The 13,744-nt window shown below is 42.5% G+C and overlaps 1 protein-coding gene across 2 annotated transcripts in view; it reads right to left on the bottom strand.

Annotated features, from left to right (window-relative positions):
- SLC38A4 (solute carrier family 38, member 4) overlaps window positions 1-12,384 on the bottom strand; it is a 21,989-nt gene extending 9,605 nt beyond the window's left edge. The window contains exons 1-9 of one of the 2 annotated variants that reach the window (XM_010289576.1): window positions 12,308-12,384; window positions 7,950-8,180; window positions 6,991-7,081; window positions 5,599-5,714; window positions 2,439-2,512; window positions 2,225-2,317; window positions 616-697; window positions 441-523; window positions 286-344 (exon numbers count right to left, since the gene is read on the bottom strand). In XM_010289576.1, the coding sequence (XP_010287878.1) occupies window positions 286-344; window positions 441-523; window positions 616-697; window positions 2,225-2,317; window positions 2,439-2,512; window positions 5,599-5,714; window positions 6,991-7,081; window positions 7,950-8,068 (717 nt within the window). In that variant the 5' untranslated portion in view covers window positions 8,069-8,180; window positions 12,308-12,384. Of the gene's footprint in view, window positions 1-285; window positions 345-440; window positions 524-615; window positions 698-2,224; window positions 2,318-2,438; window positions 2,513-5,598; window positions 5,715-6,990; window positions 7,082-7,949; window positions 8,181-12,307 lie in introns of those variants that run through there. The other variant, XM_010289575.1, reaches the window with a different exon arrangement.
- Between the last annotated feature and the right edge of the window lie 1,360 nt (window positions 12,385-13,744).

Raw genomic sequence — 13,744 nt, 5'->3', positions numbered from 1 at the left:
AAAGAGTGGGAGCAAGGAAGCAAGGGCTATCACTGCTTCTCCTGCAAGTATTTGTTGCTACTCTGCCTCTGCTGTTGTCCTGCTTTATATTGTTATTCTCAAGTGTTGTTTTTTAGGCTGATCTTATTTATTCTGACTTTGCTCATAAATAGGCTTGTTGATTTGATTCTCTTACAGGTGCTATTCTAACATCCACATTAAATTGTCATGGTAAGAAACATAACAGCGTTGCACCATTTAGAGGCTCTGTATTTGCTTAGCGACAATACCCAAACAGTCACCTACCACACTGACAAAGAAAACCATACAGGTCAGTGAAAAACCACTTGTATAACCCAGATAACCTGTGAAACAAGAAAAAAAATATACAGTTCAGCTACATATAAATTCATAATCCTAGCAGATATAAGAAATGCGGTTAAGTGGAGCATTAATCTTACCTAAACTCTTTAGAAGGGAGAGGGGAAGGATAATCCCGACTGTTACGAGTATGACGAGGTAGTTCCCATTTAGGTACCATTCTCTAAAGAGGAGGCATAAAAAGTAACAATCATTATCATTGACATGAAAGTGAAAAAATTTCATCTGAGGTTCAGGTTGGGCAAAGGTACCTACCCAGAACTCTCCTCAAGTTTCATAAATGCTCTGATAACTTCAGGAAGTTCATATTTAATAATGAAGAGGTAGCTTGACATTGCTGAAAAAAACAAACACACACCTTCAGAGAAAACAGTGTAGTTTTAAAACAAAAATAATTTGTTTTAAAAAACATTAATGCTGCATGAAAAAACATATTGTTGTGGGAAAGCAGCTTTTGCTAAAATAGAGAAATTAGTTTTGTTCAAATCACAGTGTGACTACACAGATGGTATGTTCCCTTGATATTGTTATAAGCATGTCCCGAACGACATCTAGTATTCAGTATTAGTATACAATACAGTTATTACTGAATTAACAACATGCTTAAATCACTGTTCTAATGAGATTTACACTCTTAACTTTTCCCTTTGCTTTTCTTTTGTAAATGCTGTTTTTCCAGTGGACACTGTCCATCCACATTCTGTAGTAACTTCAGTTGTTACTGCCTCTAACTTTCCTCATCTACCTTATCCCTTCTATTTTCAGCTTCTTTCTTCCAACACTCTACTCCGTATATACAAGAAAGATATCAAGATATCAAGTTATCAAGATTCCTGATGGAAGGGTGGACTTCTACACATCTCATTTCAACGTACCGCCAGAAGGCATGCTTTTTTCACTTATGTTACATTGGCCACAGAGAGGTCTCTGGAGACGTATAGATCAATCTAGACAAGGGACTGAAAACCACTGGACTAGAGTAACAGCTATTCCTCCTTAACAGGGAAGCATACTTCCTTCCTGAATTCAATTACATTTAATATCCAGGCTTGAAGACAGAAAGGAAGACCATGGAATGGGATCTTTTACAAAAAAAATCAGAAAGTCTTTTGGAGTAGAGAGATGTGAACCACCTCCGTCTGGGTAGCAAAGTTGTCAATGGAGATTTGCAAAACATACCAAGTTCCATGAGAGAGATCACAAAAAAATCTACATACATTTAATTGACCAATGATGCGTTTAGTAAATTAAGAAATCTGGAAAAAATTACAAACTCCCCTGAGCTTTCAGATATGGTGTTCTCCAGTCTCCTAAAAGGCTTCTCCCAGGGTAATAAAAGGAAATAAGCTTTGTTGCATGAAGGCACAGTCCTACGCCTACTGCTTATGTTGGTAATTAAACAGTCTCTTTTTCTGAGAGGATGGAGGTTACTTGATGGATATTTCACAAGGAAGTATCTGTGTGGATCAATACTTTCAACAACCACTCTTAAACACCTATGTGCTTTTCCTTTTAGGTAGGATTAATCTTTTCTAAGTTGAAGCAGATGATGTTTAGTCTAAGCTGTATTCAATGAAGAGAAATGGCCGGCTCCTTGAGGGCAGTTGGCCAAGCCATTTTAGCCATCACCGAAGGCTCTTCTCTGGTCATGGAGGGATTGAAGCTTTCACCAGACGCAGAAGTGTCAGACAGCTGAAACAAGGCAAGATGAATTCCTCCTGCCCTTTCTTATTACAATATAGTGTATACTGTACCTGGATCATCTCTGATACCTTTTAGCCTGACAGAGGAGAGAAAACACTTATGTTCTGTAGAAAAACATTAGAAGTTAGAAAACATTTTTGTAAAATCTTTTGCCCCTTACCTCCAATGTTCTGCATTGTAACCGAAATGAAAACACCACACTTCCCAGGCCAGCCAAATGCCTTTTCTCCCAGTTTTTCATATATTAGTGATCCTGAAAACAAAACAAAAAAGAAACATAGGCCACTGCATTGGACACGTTTGATGAATTGCATTCCAAGGCAAAATACATGCATGCAGTAGGGACCCAGTCAGTCACAGCCTGATCCTCATACCTCCTTCTTTTGATATCTTCAGTAAGAGGTGGACCGAGTAGAGCGACAGTATTGCTACGCTCAGCAGCAGAACTCTGCAAGGCAAAACAGGAATCAGAATCCCAAGCAGGATTTCAGAGACATTCAATTAATTTGAATGTACGCTTGCTCATTCGCATGAATTTCAACCTGTAAACAGTTTTCAGCAAGTTTGTGCCTTGGACTCCCAGTGCTAAATGCAGAGATAAGTGTCAGCTGTAGTTTACTTGTGAGTGCAGTTGAACCTCATACACTCCAGAAGCCCCTCAAGGCTTGTTTAAGTCCAGTTATTCCACAAGGACAGAATCTTACATCTTAACAAGACCCTACTAAAGCGAACAGATTTCTATGCAAGAGTCAGGTCTTTTGACTCTTACCTGCTCACTGACCTCTCATTTTAATCTCTCTCCTTACTCAGAGCTATGAAAAAAACCCAAACCCATCAAACCATGATTGCGACAACTTCACTGCCAGCTCCTGGCTAGTCACTACTTCTGACTTCTGCCATGTCATTGTGAAGTTGTGGAGCTTAGCTTGAAATGCTTACTTTGCAAAGTACCTTGGAAACCTTGCATGATGCTAAAGCATGGCATGACACTGGCAAAGCTGCTCTTGGAGCACTTGCAGCATACTCTTCCAGCCTAGTCTGCTTGAAGGTACCTGGGCCTGAATTCATTAATTCTGATTACTGCCATGTTCCTTCCACACAACATTTGCATCCTATGTGATTTCATCTATCTGCCTCTTGCAAACTGCTGGTGAAAAATGTAGCTTTGTATGAGATTTTCAGGGCACAACACCATGGGCAGCATATCCATAACCATCTTGTCACCAGCCTGCACAAGTGTTGGTGCAGAAGGGTATGCGATGATAACGTGACAGAGCTAGGAAATACCGATGTGCCTTACTTTATGGCTGAACAGAAGGTTGTGCCCACATCTTCCACTCCACTGAACATGCGGTTTGGTATAGATATGGGAGACACTGACAGCATAAACGTTAATAAATGTTCATAAGTTCATAAATGAGTTACAGTCTAAGAGGAGACATAGGCTCTGGGGCCAGGTGACGGCCACCAGGCCATCACTTTTCTCTCAGTTTTATTTGTCCAAGAGAGACAGACAACACTACAGACTTCATGTAAGCAGGGTCGTCTCTCATGCTGTTGGCTCATGCAATATGGTGAGGGGTGATCATGTCTGAGCTTGCAGTGTATCCTGCCAAGACACCATCCTTCTTGATCAGGGGCACCCATGCAGCTGTTATTCAGAGACATGGTCTCCGTGTCCTGACACATGAGGTGTGGTAAACAAAACCCATCCTGGTTGCACTTGCTAGATCATGCCAGGCAGCAGAAGAGATGCTCTAGTGTATGCTCCGTGCCATTGCAAACCTCCCCATGGGAGAAGAGGATGTAATGGGAACTTCTGTAGACCTTCTGAGTTTTAGGAGCCCTCCTTCCGCCTTCATCCTGTAGAACATCTTCCAGCAAGAGAGCACTTGGGCAACATGAGAACAGTAAATTACAAAAATCTAGACAACGCTGCCAGCATTGTCCAAATTAGAATTAATGTCCAGCAGTTTCCATTTAGTAGATGGGATTTTTCTGTCCTGCTAATGCTAACATCACGATCTGTGAAAACAGAGGAACCTTTGGCAAGTCGATGAATGCCATGGGGGTAACAATATCCCCACACAGTTTTGTACTTTTAAATAAAACTCTTTACCAGAAGGGGGAATGTTCTCATGCAGAAAGTATGGAAGCATGACACAAAAAATGAGCTGCGGGGTGGCAACGTTCTTTGTTTTTGCTGTATAAGACTCCATAGGATTGCTTTAACATTACTCCTTGCTTTAGCACTGCCAGCAGAGATAATGTCATTAGGCTCGTATTAGATTTTTTTAGCCGCTTGTGTGAATGAACAGAGTCTTAAGAATAAAGATATTCCAAAGGCAATTTATTTTTCCTCTAGTGAGGCTTGATGTATCACAGTTTTCTTTCCAGTGATAATTTATGGTCATACTAGTTAGTACAAGTGCTTAGAGAAAGGAATGAATTGGAAGAAAAATAATCCCACATTTGTCAGACTCTAATGCAGTCAATTTTAGAACCAGCTTCCATTTTTGTATCAGCAAATACTATATCTAAACAATTTGAGTGCAGGTGCTGGAAAGTATTTATCCAGGACAGCATTTGCATCTACAATTAATTTTCAGTTAAAAATTCTACTGGCAAAACAGGAGGTGTTTCTTAGCAACTGGGAGCTACATGTAGCATTTTAAATGCTGTTGCTGTCGTAGTTACACAATCTCCAGCAGAAAGAAGCTGTATAAAGATAGACATGCAACCTGATTTAAAGGCTTGTTAGATTTCAGTAATGTAAAACAATGGCCTATTGTCACACAGTAGTCATGCTTTATTCCAGTCTCCTGAGGGATTAAAATTAAGGCTTCGGTTAAAATTAAAATCAGTTATTAAAAAAAGAAAACCAACTTTTTTTTTTTTTCTACAGTCTCTCTCATTTTACAAGGTTAGCCATAGATTAAAAAACTTCACATGGCTGTCTGTTACTGTCTATCAAAACTCGTTTTGTATAGATACTCTATGTCAGCCACATACCGTTGCTGTCATCTGTGCACATTGAGTACAAATAGACTTGAGGGAGCAACATTAAATCCGAATAAATTTGTGAATGCCTTTGCATTTAAAACATACTGCTATTTCAGACTTATATCAAATATTCTTTCATTTCTACATAGTGATTAGATAGTTGGGATGATGTAAATGTATACTTTATGGGTGATTTATTTCCCTTGCTGAATTCCCATACTGAACCAGCAAGATTGCTGTTGTTATTTTAGGATCAGTATACTGCTCTTCCCCTCTGGTTTTTGACTGCACAGTATCAATTCACAGTTGTGTTCCTGATACAAAACAGAGCTAAAATAAAAAAAGACCAAAACAAAACAGTTTTGTCATCAGAGGACGGTTCCTTGCAGTGCAGCTAAAATGTTTTTGTTACAGATGATCTTACAAAACCTTTCAGCTAACAAAACAAGCTTAACGTACCTCTCTAACCACAAAAACTTTAGCTCCAGCTCACTGCTTATATTCTATTTGCTTTTCTTTCTATGTACTTACACGAAAAGGATAATTCCTGTGTTGGCCATGGCATAGGAGAGCCCTAAGATGCCGCTGCCCATAATGGCATTGCTGAGGTTGAACGAGGACATTCCAAAGGAAGCTCTGCCCCGGTGCTGTTGGAAGCAAGAACAGAAAATGTCAACTAATTGGCATTTTATTGAGCACAACAAACTAATTAACCTCATTGCTGGTATTCCCTATATTTCTTTCTTGATCCTTAGAGGTGGAGCCTTGTCAAGGTTCCTGACCCCACAGGTGCTTGCCACCATAAAATGTCTCTTTTACTGCAGAAGCCAACTGTGCTGGTAGGCATTTGCCTCTTCCCACTCTCCCCTTGTCTCGATGGGAAGGAGGGCTACATCCCCGACAAGCAACTGAGGTGTCTTAGCCACAACTGGCTGTGTTGGCCAGCCTCTAGAAATACATGCTGTTATTTAACAGATTCCCCAATTATTGATTTAAAAAATTCAGCTGATTTTTTTAAATTAATCCAACAGATTCTTGAATTTTTTTCCAAGTAGGATGTGCTTCTTTCTTTGGGGAACTAAAAGTGTGTCTGGGGGAGAAAAGAAGGAAGCACTGTGTGGCTTGGGATGGAGACAGGAGAGTGGGAGAGGACAAAAACCTAGGAGAGGGCGGATGATGTGTGAGGGAGTCACATCTGCCACAAAATGTAAAGGGAAGCGGGGGTATATGGCTTTTAATTTTAGCTTGCAATCAGAAATAATACTTTTTGGTTTTGTTTGAACAATCCTAATAAAACCTGTAACATGACCAATAAAACAATGCCTGTCTTTGCATCAAATTCAAGAAAACTTTGAATAAAGTTAAATCCTGAGCAGAGAGTTACCCACACGCACAGCCCAGGAATCGGTGCTGTGCTTCCATTAGCACGTGGAGTTGCCTAAAAGTTGTGCTGAGCATGTAATGTTCAGCACTGTAAAGCCAAACATGAATGCCCCATCTTTAAAGGGACATAGATTCATTTACGATGGTGTTGGAAACGAACATTACAGGCACGTACGCACCGAGGCCCAGCTCTACCTTGATATAGGAGTAGCAAAGTTTCTCTGCACCGAATCTCCTGTCAGAAATATGGGTGCAGATCCACCCTGGCTGAACATCTCGGATGAGATGACATGGGTGCTACCGGCGCCCAGGTACGATCTGAGTAATTTTTCTGATTATTTGTGAAGGAAAGACCTGGTTTTACTTGCAAGACAACAGAAAGGGTTTGCTGCACTAGCTGTTAGAAAATGTCTTTACTCTTCCAAAGTCAAGACTATGCTGATCAAGCTCCAGAGTAACTTGGTTTACTGAAACTTTTGGAAAAAGTTTCAGGTCAATAAGATTTACTTTGTAATCACTCTTAAAATGAATAAAACTTACATATTCTTCATTATATTCTTCCAATTTCTTTTTACCCAGGTATCCATTTGTAAGGAACTTCTGACTTTCTGCATCGTCACTAGCAAATGGACTGAACACAAAGGAAAATAAGAAAATATTAGGTAAGGCTTATGACACACATTGTGTTCAAGCAGTGCCTTTTGTCATTAGTGGAAACTTTCCTTTGATATTGCAATGAGTTTTTAAAAATCCTTCAGAAAAAACCCTCTTTTCTCCTGTAAGATTCTCACGTCCAATGGCATGTTTGATAGATCTTTGCCTCGGAATTTAGTTTTAAAACCGGTAATCTTCAAATTATATCTGATTGCAGATGTTGGAAAGTAACAATTCCTTACTGCCAGCAGTGTGCTAAAGCTGAGCACGTACTCCACAGCCGAGGAGCAAAGTGCCTTGCAACTGCCCTGTGGGAGATACGTGCCGGGGGGTTCAGCAAGCTGAGAGCTGGAGGCTGGTGCCTGGTTTTGAGGAGTCTTTCTGAGGCCACCCAGGTGCTGGTGCTATGGTGGGTCGCGCTGGAGATGCCTGCCTGTGGGCTGTCCCCGCGGCAGCACTGAGCTGCTGCCCTCCACACCCTGCCCTGGAAAGCGTCCTCCTCTCCCACGGGGCTGAAGCGCGCTCAGGTTGCCCTGCCCTGAGCCCGTATGGATTTACACGCGTACTCTCCGACTGGAGCGGCTGGAAATTGCCCAGCGGGTGCTTGGGGCTGGGTGCCTGCAGAGGTGACTCCAGGCGGTGGCCGGCAAGGGGGACCCGCGCTGTGCCGGGCACACCACCCTCCAGAGCGCAGAGCAGGGACTGTCGGTGTGGTGGGAAAACGCTAGCTAAACACTTACACTAACGTCAACGTACCTACCTAGGAGATGTTTTGGGTCCCAGATGCCGTTAGTGAAGTTTGTTTTTTGCTTACTGCTTTCTAGTCTTCCTATTCAAACGCTTACCTCCGAATTGCAGCCTTTTCCGAATCGACCAGCTCCGTGTAGTTGTCTTCGAGGCTTTCTCCACTGTTGCTCTGATCATCAAGTTCGATGTTGACTTTTTGCAGCTCCATGCGATCCATTAGAGCCGTCAGCGCTTTCCAGCACACACACTCGCTGCCTCAGGGTAAACAGCACCGCGCCGTCTGCTTGCGGGTCCTCTCTACCATGCGGAGCCTGCCAGAACACTCTGTTCTGCAAACAAAACACAACAAAACTCATTAGAGTTTTCCTCAAATTAGATAAACCAGTGTGAATCGTTGGGTTTGTGTTTGTTCTTTGTAATAGCATTAAGAGGGGAAACCGTTGCAAACTGGGAAAATTCTGGGCAAGCATAATGTCCCTTTATATGCCCGAACGTGGCCCTTCTGTCTCCCTTCAAACAGTAAAGAGTGCAGGGGCCAGTGGATGCAAGTGGATGTGTCATCTGTCAAAATTCAAAAGCCAGCAGAAAATAGTTTCTTGAACTGCTGCTTTTGAATTTCTGGGGGGTGGTGATGCAGAAGTACTTGCTGTTAGAAATGGAGTATATAAGGTTTTCTTCCCACTGCTTCAAAACATACATACTCTTAGAGGAAATGCTGAGAGTTTTGCATCATTTATTGTGAGATTGATATTGTCACAGATTTAAATGTTTTGAAGAGTTGTGCCTTTCACTAGGATCTGACAGAGGTGAATGTCTCTGTGTGATCACTTCTTTGATATTCTGATATGGCAGTTTCTGGTATATCTGTGTTTAATTCTTACTTGTCCCATGACTAGAAGGTCTGTCTCACACAGGATTATTACATGGATAATAATGTATTATCAGTCAGAAGACTGACTATCTTTACCTTTGTCAGAAAAATTCCTGCCTTTTAAAAATGATATGAATAAATGTTCAGTGCTCTAGTTCTATATGGACCAAAGGGAACTGTACAAACCAAAGTTGCAAAGAGGACTTCACCTCTGGGATTTCAGCAGCTTTATGTTACAGTCCCGTCTGCAGATACACATTCACATTCATGTGCTCATTCCCAGGTTAAAGATGAAAACGCCGTGCAAGAAATGTTGCAGTTTTACAACACTTCTCCCTCCCCAAAGCTATTCCTTGAGGCATCTTATGTCTCCCTTTCACAGCTAAGGAGTCAAAGGGACACACCAGTGAAGTGGCACATTGCTGGCACACCTGGGGCCAGAATGGCAGACTCCTGGCACTTTGCCTGCTACCTTGCAATCAGACACAGTGGCTGGATCCATCACATTTTTCATAAATATCTCATGCTAAATGTGGCCCAGCACTGCGTGATGACAATATCAGAAAACACCGCAGCAAATAATTTCTGTCTGGCCTTTTGTAACACTAACCTGCAGTTATTTAATAGCCTTTTTTCTGGTTTGGCACTTATAGATGTATAGGTCCTCGCTTGATGACCAGACCTTCACTATCCTCTGCTACTTGATCACATGCTATTCTCAAGAACATCTACAAACTTATTTGTAGTGGCAAAATGTTAGAGTGCGTGCGCTTAAAATGTAAATGTAAACTTTAATATCAAACCTGGAGGCTAAAACTGACCCCAGGCCAGAAATTAAAGTCAGCTTCCTTGCTTCTTACTAAAGGCATTCACCCAGACCAGACAACTGAAAAGGAAAAGCAATATCACAGTGCGTTAGGAGATTTCCTACCAGAAGGAGCGGCCGTGTCTACTCCTTTCGGCTGCTGCCCGGGGAGGGTGCGTGAGGGGACGAGTGACTCGGGCATCGGGGCAGAGCCGCCAGCACCCGCGTTCCGGCGGCCGGGGGGTTCTGCCCGCTCCGGGTATGAATAGGTCCGGGAGACAAAAAAATAATACCCCCTGCCCCCAGTGGAGCTCTCCCAACTGTGGTTTCATTCACAGAACCGTCTTCAGATGCCGACGCTGCCCTGCCTGGGGAGCGGAGTCCTTCCAGTTCCTGATGCTTATGTTTAACCTGTGGTGTACAAGTCAGGCAGGCGAATCCGACTGCGCTTAGCCCTGTTCTGGTAAAGGGTAAAACCTCCTCTGTGCGCGCTGCCTAGCGCTTGTCAGAGAAACATCTTTTCCAGAAGCGGCAGTCCAAAAAATACAGCTCTTCAAAGAGTTGGGAAACAGAGGAAAAGTAAGCAAAAAAGTTGCCAGGTGTTAAGTTACACAGAGATTAGGCTGAGGAGAAAGTCTTTGCAGCACAGCAAACACAATTTGGAAAGGAGAGCAAAAAATTGACTGGAAATACATGTTGCAGCATAAGGATCACCTGGACGTTGTCCTGTCAAACATTTACACAAGTAATCTGATTGATGGGTGTCATCTCAAGAGGCTGTGGAATTACTGCATTAAACAGTGATTTTTTTAAAGTTAGTTTAATTTAATTATATTTAATTTAATTTAATTTAATTTAATTTTAGTTTAGTTTTTAATTTGTGAATTCCAAAATGTCTTCTGCTGAAGGTGCAAAGCCTCAGGTGGAAAAACTGAATCTGTTGAGAACCTGGTTGCTTGCAGTTGTCACTTTTTAGGAAGCGGTCAGTAGAGCTCAAGGGGTCTGCAAACCTTGAGTTGAAAGCCAATGGCATCAATGTGGGCGGGATGAGACCCATGAAAGAGGCTCGGTGTTAGATTTGAATCCTGCAATCACTAATAACTGTAATTGCAACCAATGACGCCATTGAGCTTCAGCAGAAATTGGCAAAGCTGGTCCTTAGTTGGTGGAAATCCATTTCTTCAGGTTCCTAACGCTGCAGGTACTGAAAGGTTTGGGAGGATGTTGAGGTACCGGTAGTGTGTGCTCCTCATGGGTAACACAGAAGGGGCAGGGTTCTCACCTTTTGACCTGAGGAGGAAATGGGGTCTGAGACCCTGCGCCTCTCGGGTCGCTGCTCGACCTGCGAGATATTATTTAGAAAAAGCGGGATGCGTTGACTGGCTCTGTTTAAAATAAAGTGCTGGCTACAGCTGCACACCGTACCGTGCCCAAGCCCACTGCCAGGGCTGGCAGGCGGGTACTCGGATGCTCCCCTGCAGGGGCTTGTGCTGGCTGGACCTCTGCCCCGCGGTGATGGCCAGGCACCAGGGCAGCGATGGCGTGAGAGGGCACGGCCACCAAGGTCAGGCAGGCCTGGGCCCTGCCAGAAGCTTAGCACATGGTATTGCAGGAGAAACACCAAAGTTCATCCGCTTTAGCTTCCCTGGGATTTAATGCTTTCTGCTTCAGAGTTCTGAATTCGGTGCCTACACTGTTTCAAGCATCCAAACCCATTGTGATGGGCTCCCTTTCCTTACAGAGGCATTTTGTAAGTTTGGAAGTAACCAAAAATCTCTCCACTTCTTTTTCCTTCCCTTTAGTCAAAATCAGTAAGATTTCCCCTTACGTATTCGTACAAGAAAAATCTCTTGGCTTGACAGTGTTCCTTAAACTTGGCTTCAATATGGTGATGGTTTTGCTGCCTCCTGTGGTATTTGGCTGAACAGGAAAGATTTTTCTTAAAGTATGGCATTAAAATAAAAATATTTGTTGCAGAAGAGATTCACCTATTATTAGAGGGAAGTTATTTATCCCCATAAAATTATTTTTCTCTTCAAGTATAGGGTACTATTCTGTATCATTTATTAAATAATGTTTTTTCCAGAAATGACTCAGAAATTGATGAAATTTTTGGCATCTGACTCCTCAACATTATTGATTTCTGTCCAGTCTGCAGTTTTGGACATTAAGAGAATTGGGCAAATAATGCCAGGTCACAGATATGACTAACATTTCCATGGATTTTGCAGTATCAAGATTTGTAAGCTCCACCATGGTATCTGATTTAGCAGATTTTGCCGGATTCTTCTTCTTCATGACAGTGAGTTCATAATATTATTGTCTGTGCAGCTATTTCAAAATGAAATAAATGTCATCACTGTGAAATAAAAAACTAAAATGCAAAGCTTGCTTTCACACATTCGTTTATTTACAGGAATATTAGCCAAGTAAATCATGAGCCTTGAAAAGAATTCTCAGATGTTAGCCAAGGGCTGTGAAGGAAAGCAAGCATTCATTGCTTAATTGCCTGGTCAATTTTAAACACCTTTTGCTGCTTCTCTGGTTGCTTAGCTTTTGATTTGCTGTACAAAAAAAAAGACTAAATTTCATTCCCGAAGAAATACCAAAGATACTTGCCAACAGAAACTACCACGTCAGTAAATCCTAAGGAGCCCATCCTTCACATTACACTTATATTTACAGATTAATTGAATTTCTAATTCTCAGTTTTTAAAGATGTGGCCAGTGTCTAAAACACATTGATCAAACATTGTAAAGAAAAAAAGTTTTAGGTTTACCTCTGAATCAAGCAGGTTTTCTTGCTCCCTTGCTAAGCAGGTTATATCTTTTTAGGAATTGCACCTGTAATGAAAAGTTTGCTCATGTGCAACCTAGAGCAGTTGGACAGTGATTTAAAGACAAATGGGAGTGTATCAGATGAACCAATCAACAGCTGCTACACCCCAACAACTCCCTTTGACAAACTTGCGTCAGCTCTTTTTAAAAAAAAGGGGAAAAAAAAAAAGAAGAAAGGTAAATCAGTCTATTGGAGCACACTGAGGGCAAACATCTCAGTTACCAGAGCTATTTGCTCTCTGAGCTTAGCAGTGTTACAAAATGCATATGCACAGAATGCTTCACCCAGGCTTGATCACGCTTTCATTTGGTAGTCCTGATTTTTGAATGATGCGTGTGCATTGAACTTCCAGAAGCAGAATAGCAATAACCCTGGGAAAGAGGATCTGGGAGAAGTAACTAAGGGCTCCCGCGTGGCTCTTGTCGCTGCGACGGCAGAGCTACACCGTGCAATCGCGGTGAGGTGATGGGCTCGGTCAGAAGCGTGTGCTTTCGAATAGGCTGGTTGACCTGTGCCTTGGTTTCCCAGTTGAAATATCTACTGTAATTGCGGTTGACGAGATATGTGTCAAGTGACAAATGTTATTCATTTAACGGCAATATAGACCTGTGGAGAAGTATTTCACTACCTGGGATGTGCCTGTAATACTGCAGAATTTACAACCTTTTATCCAATTACAAAATGACCGTAATTAAAAAACCAAACAGCCCTCCGGTCCTCCTTCCCGAGTAGGCTTTGTGATTAAAGCCCTCAGACCGGCCTGACTGCGAAGGCAGGAAGGCAAGTGTGGGGATGTAATTTTTAATTCTTAGATTCCTGCGGAGCACTTCAGACCGCCTTAGCTCAGGCTGGGTGACAACCTGTGGGAACCCAGCCCCGCTCCGCCGCGAGCAGGGCTTCTGCCTGCTTGCTGCCGGCACTGGCTGGGGTGTGCCCTTTTCATGGTGTCCACCCCCCGCAAAATCCTACTTCCAGTATAGACTCAGACAAATAGTTTAACAAAAATAAGCTCTGTCTCCCTCGGTTCTGCATTCCCATGAAAATGCAACTGATCGTAAGGCCCATCATGCCATATGATGCCAGAAGTAGTACGGTCCAAAGATTAAGAGGTGCAGGACGTCCTATATTGCTTTACACCTATCACATAGTTGGAAAAATGAACAAATTTGGGGGCTTAGACTGGTTGAAGGGACTCTGAGATTGAAAGCTGCCCGTATTTTCCATTACATCATCTGGTCTAATGAAGGAAATGGGCTCTCCCTCCAAAGCGTACGACACGGAATAGGTGTCCTTAATGAATTAAAGCGGCTCTGAATTGCCTGCAAGAATCACGGCTTGGCAGCGAACGGTTCTATGTCAGTGCGAGGGTGAGAGGAGC

This window comes from Phaethon lepturus, unplaced genomic scaffold, assembly GCF_000687285.1.
Source record: "Phaethon lepturus isolate BGI_N335 unplaced genomic scaffold, ASM68728v1 scaffold17666, whole genome shotgun sequence".
NCBI lineage: Eukaryota > Metazoa > Chordata > Aves > Phaethontiformes > Phaethontidae > Phaethon > Phaethon lepturus.
This window is presented reverse-complemented; position numbering and strand designations above follow the sequence as displayed.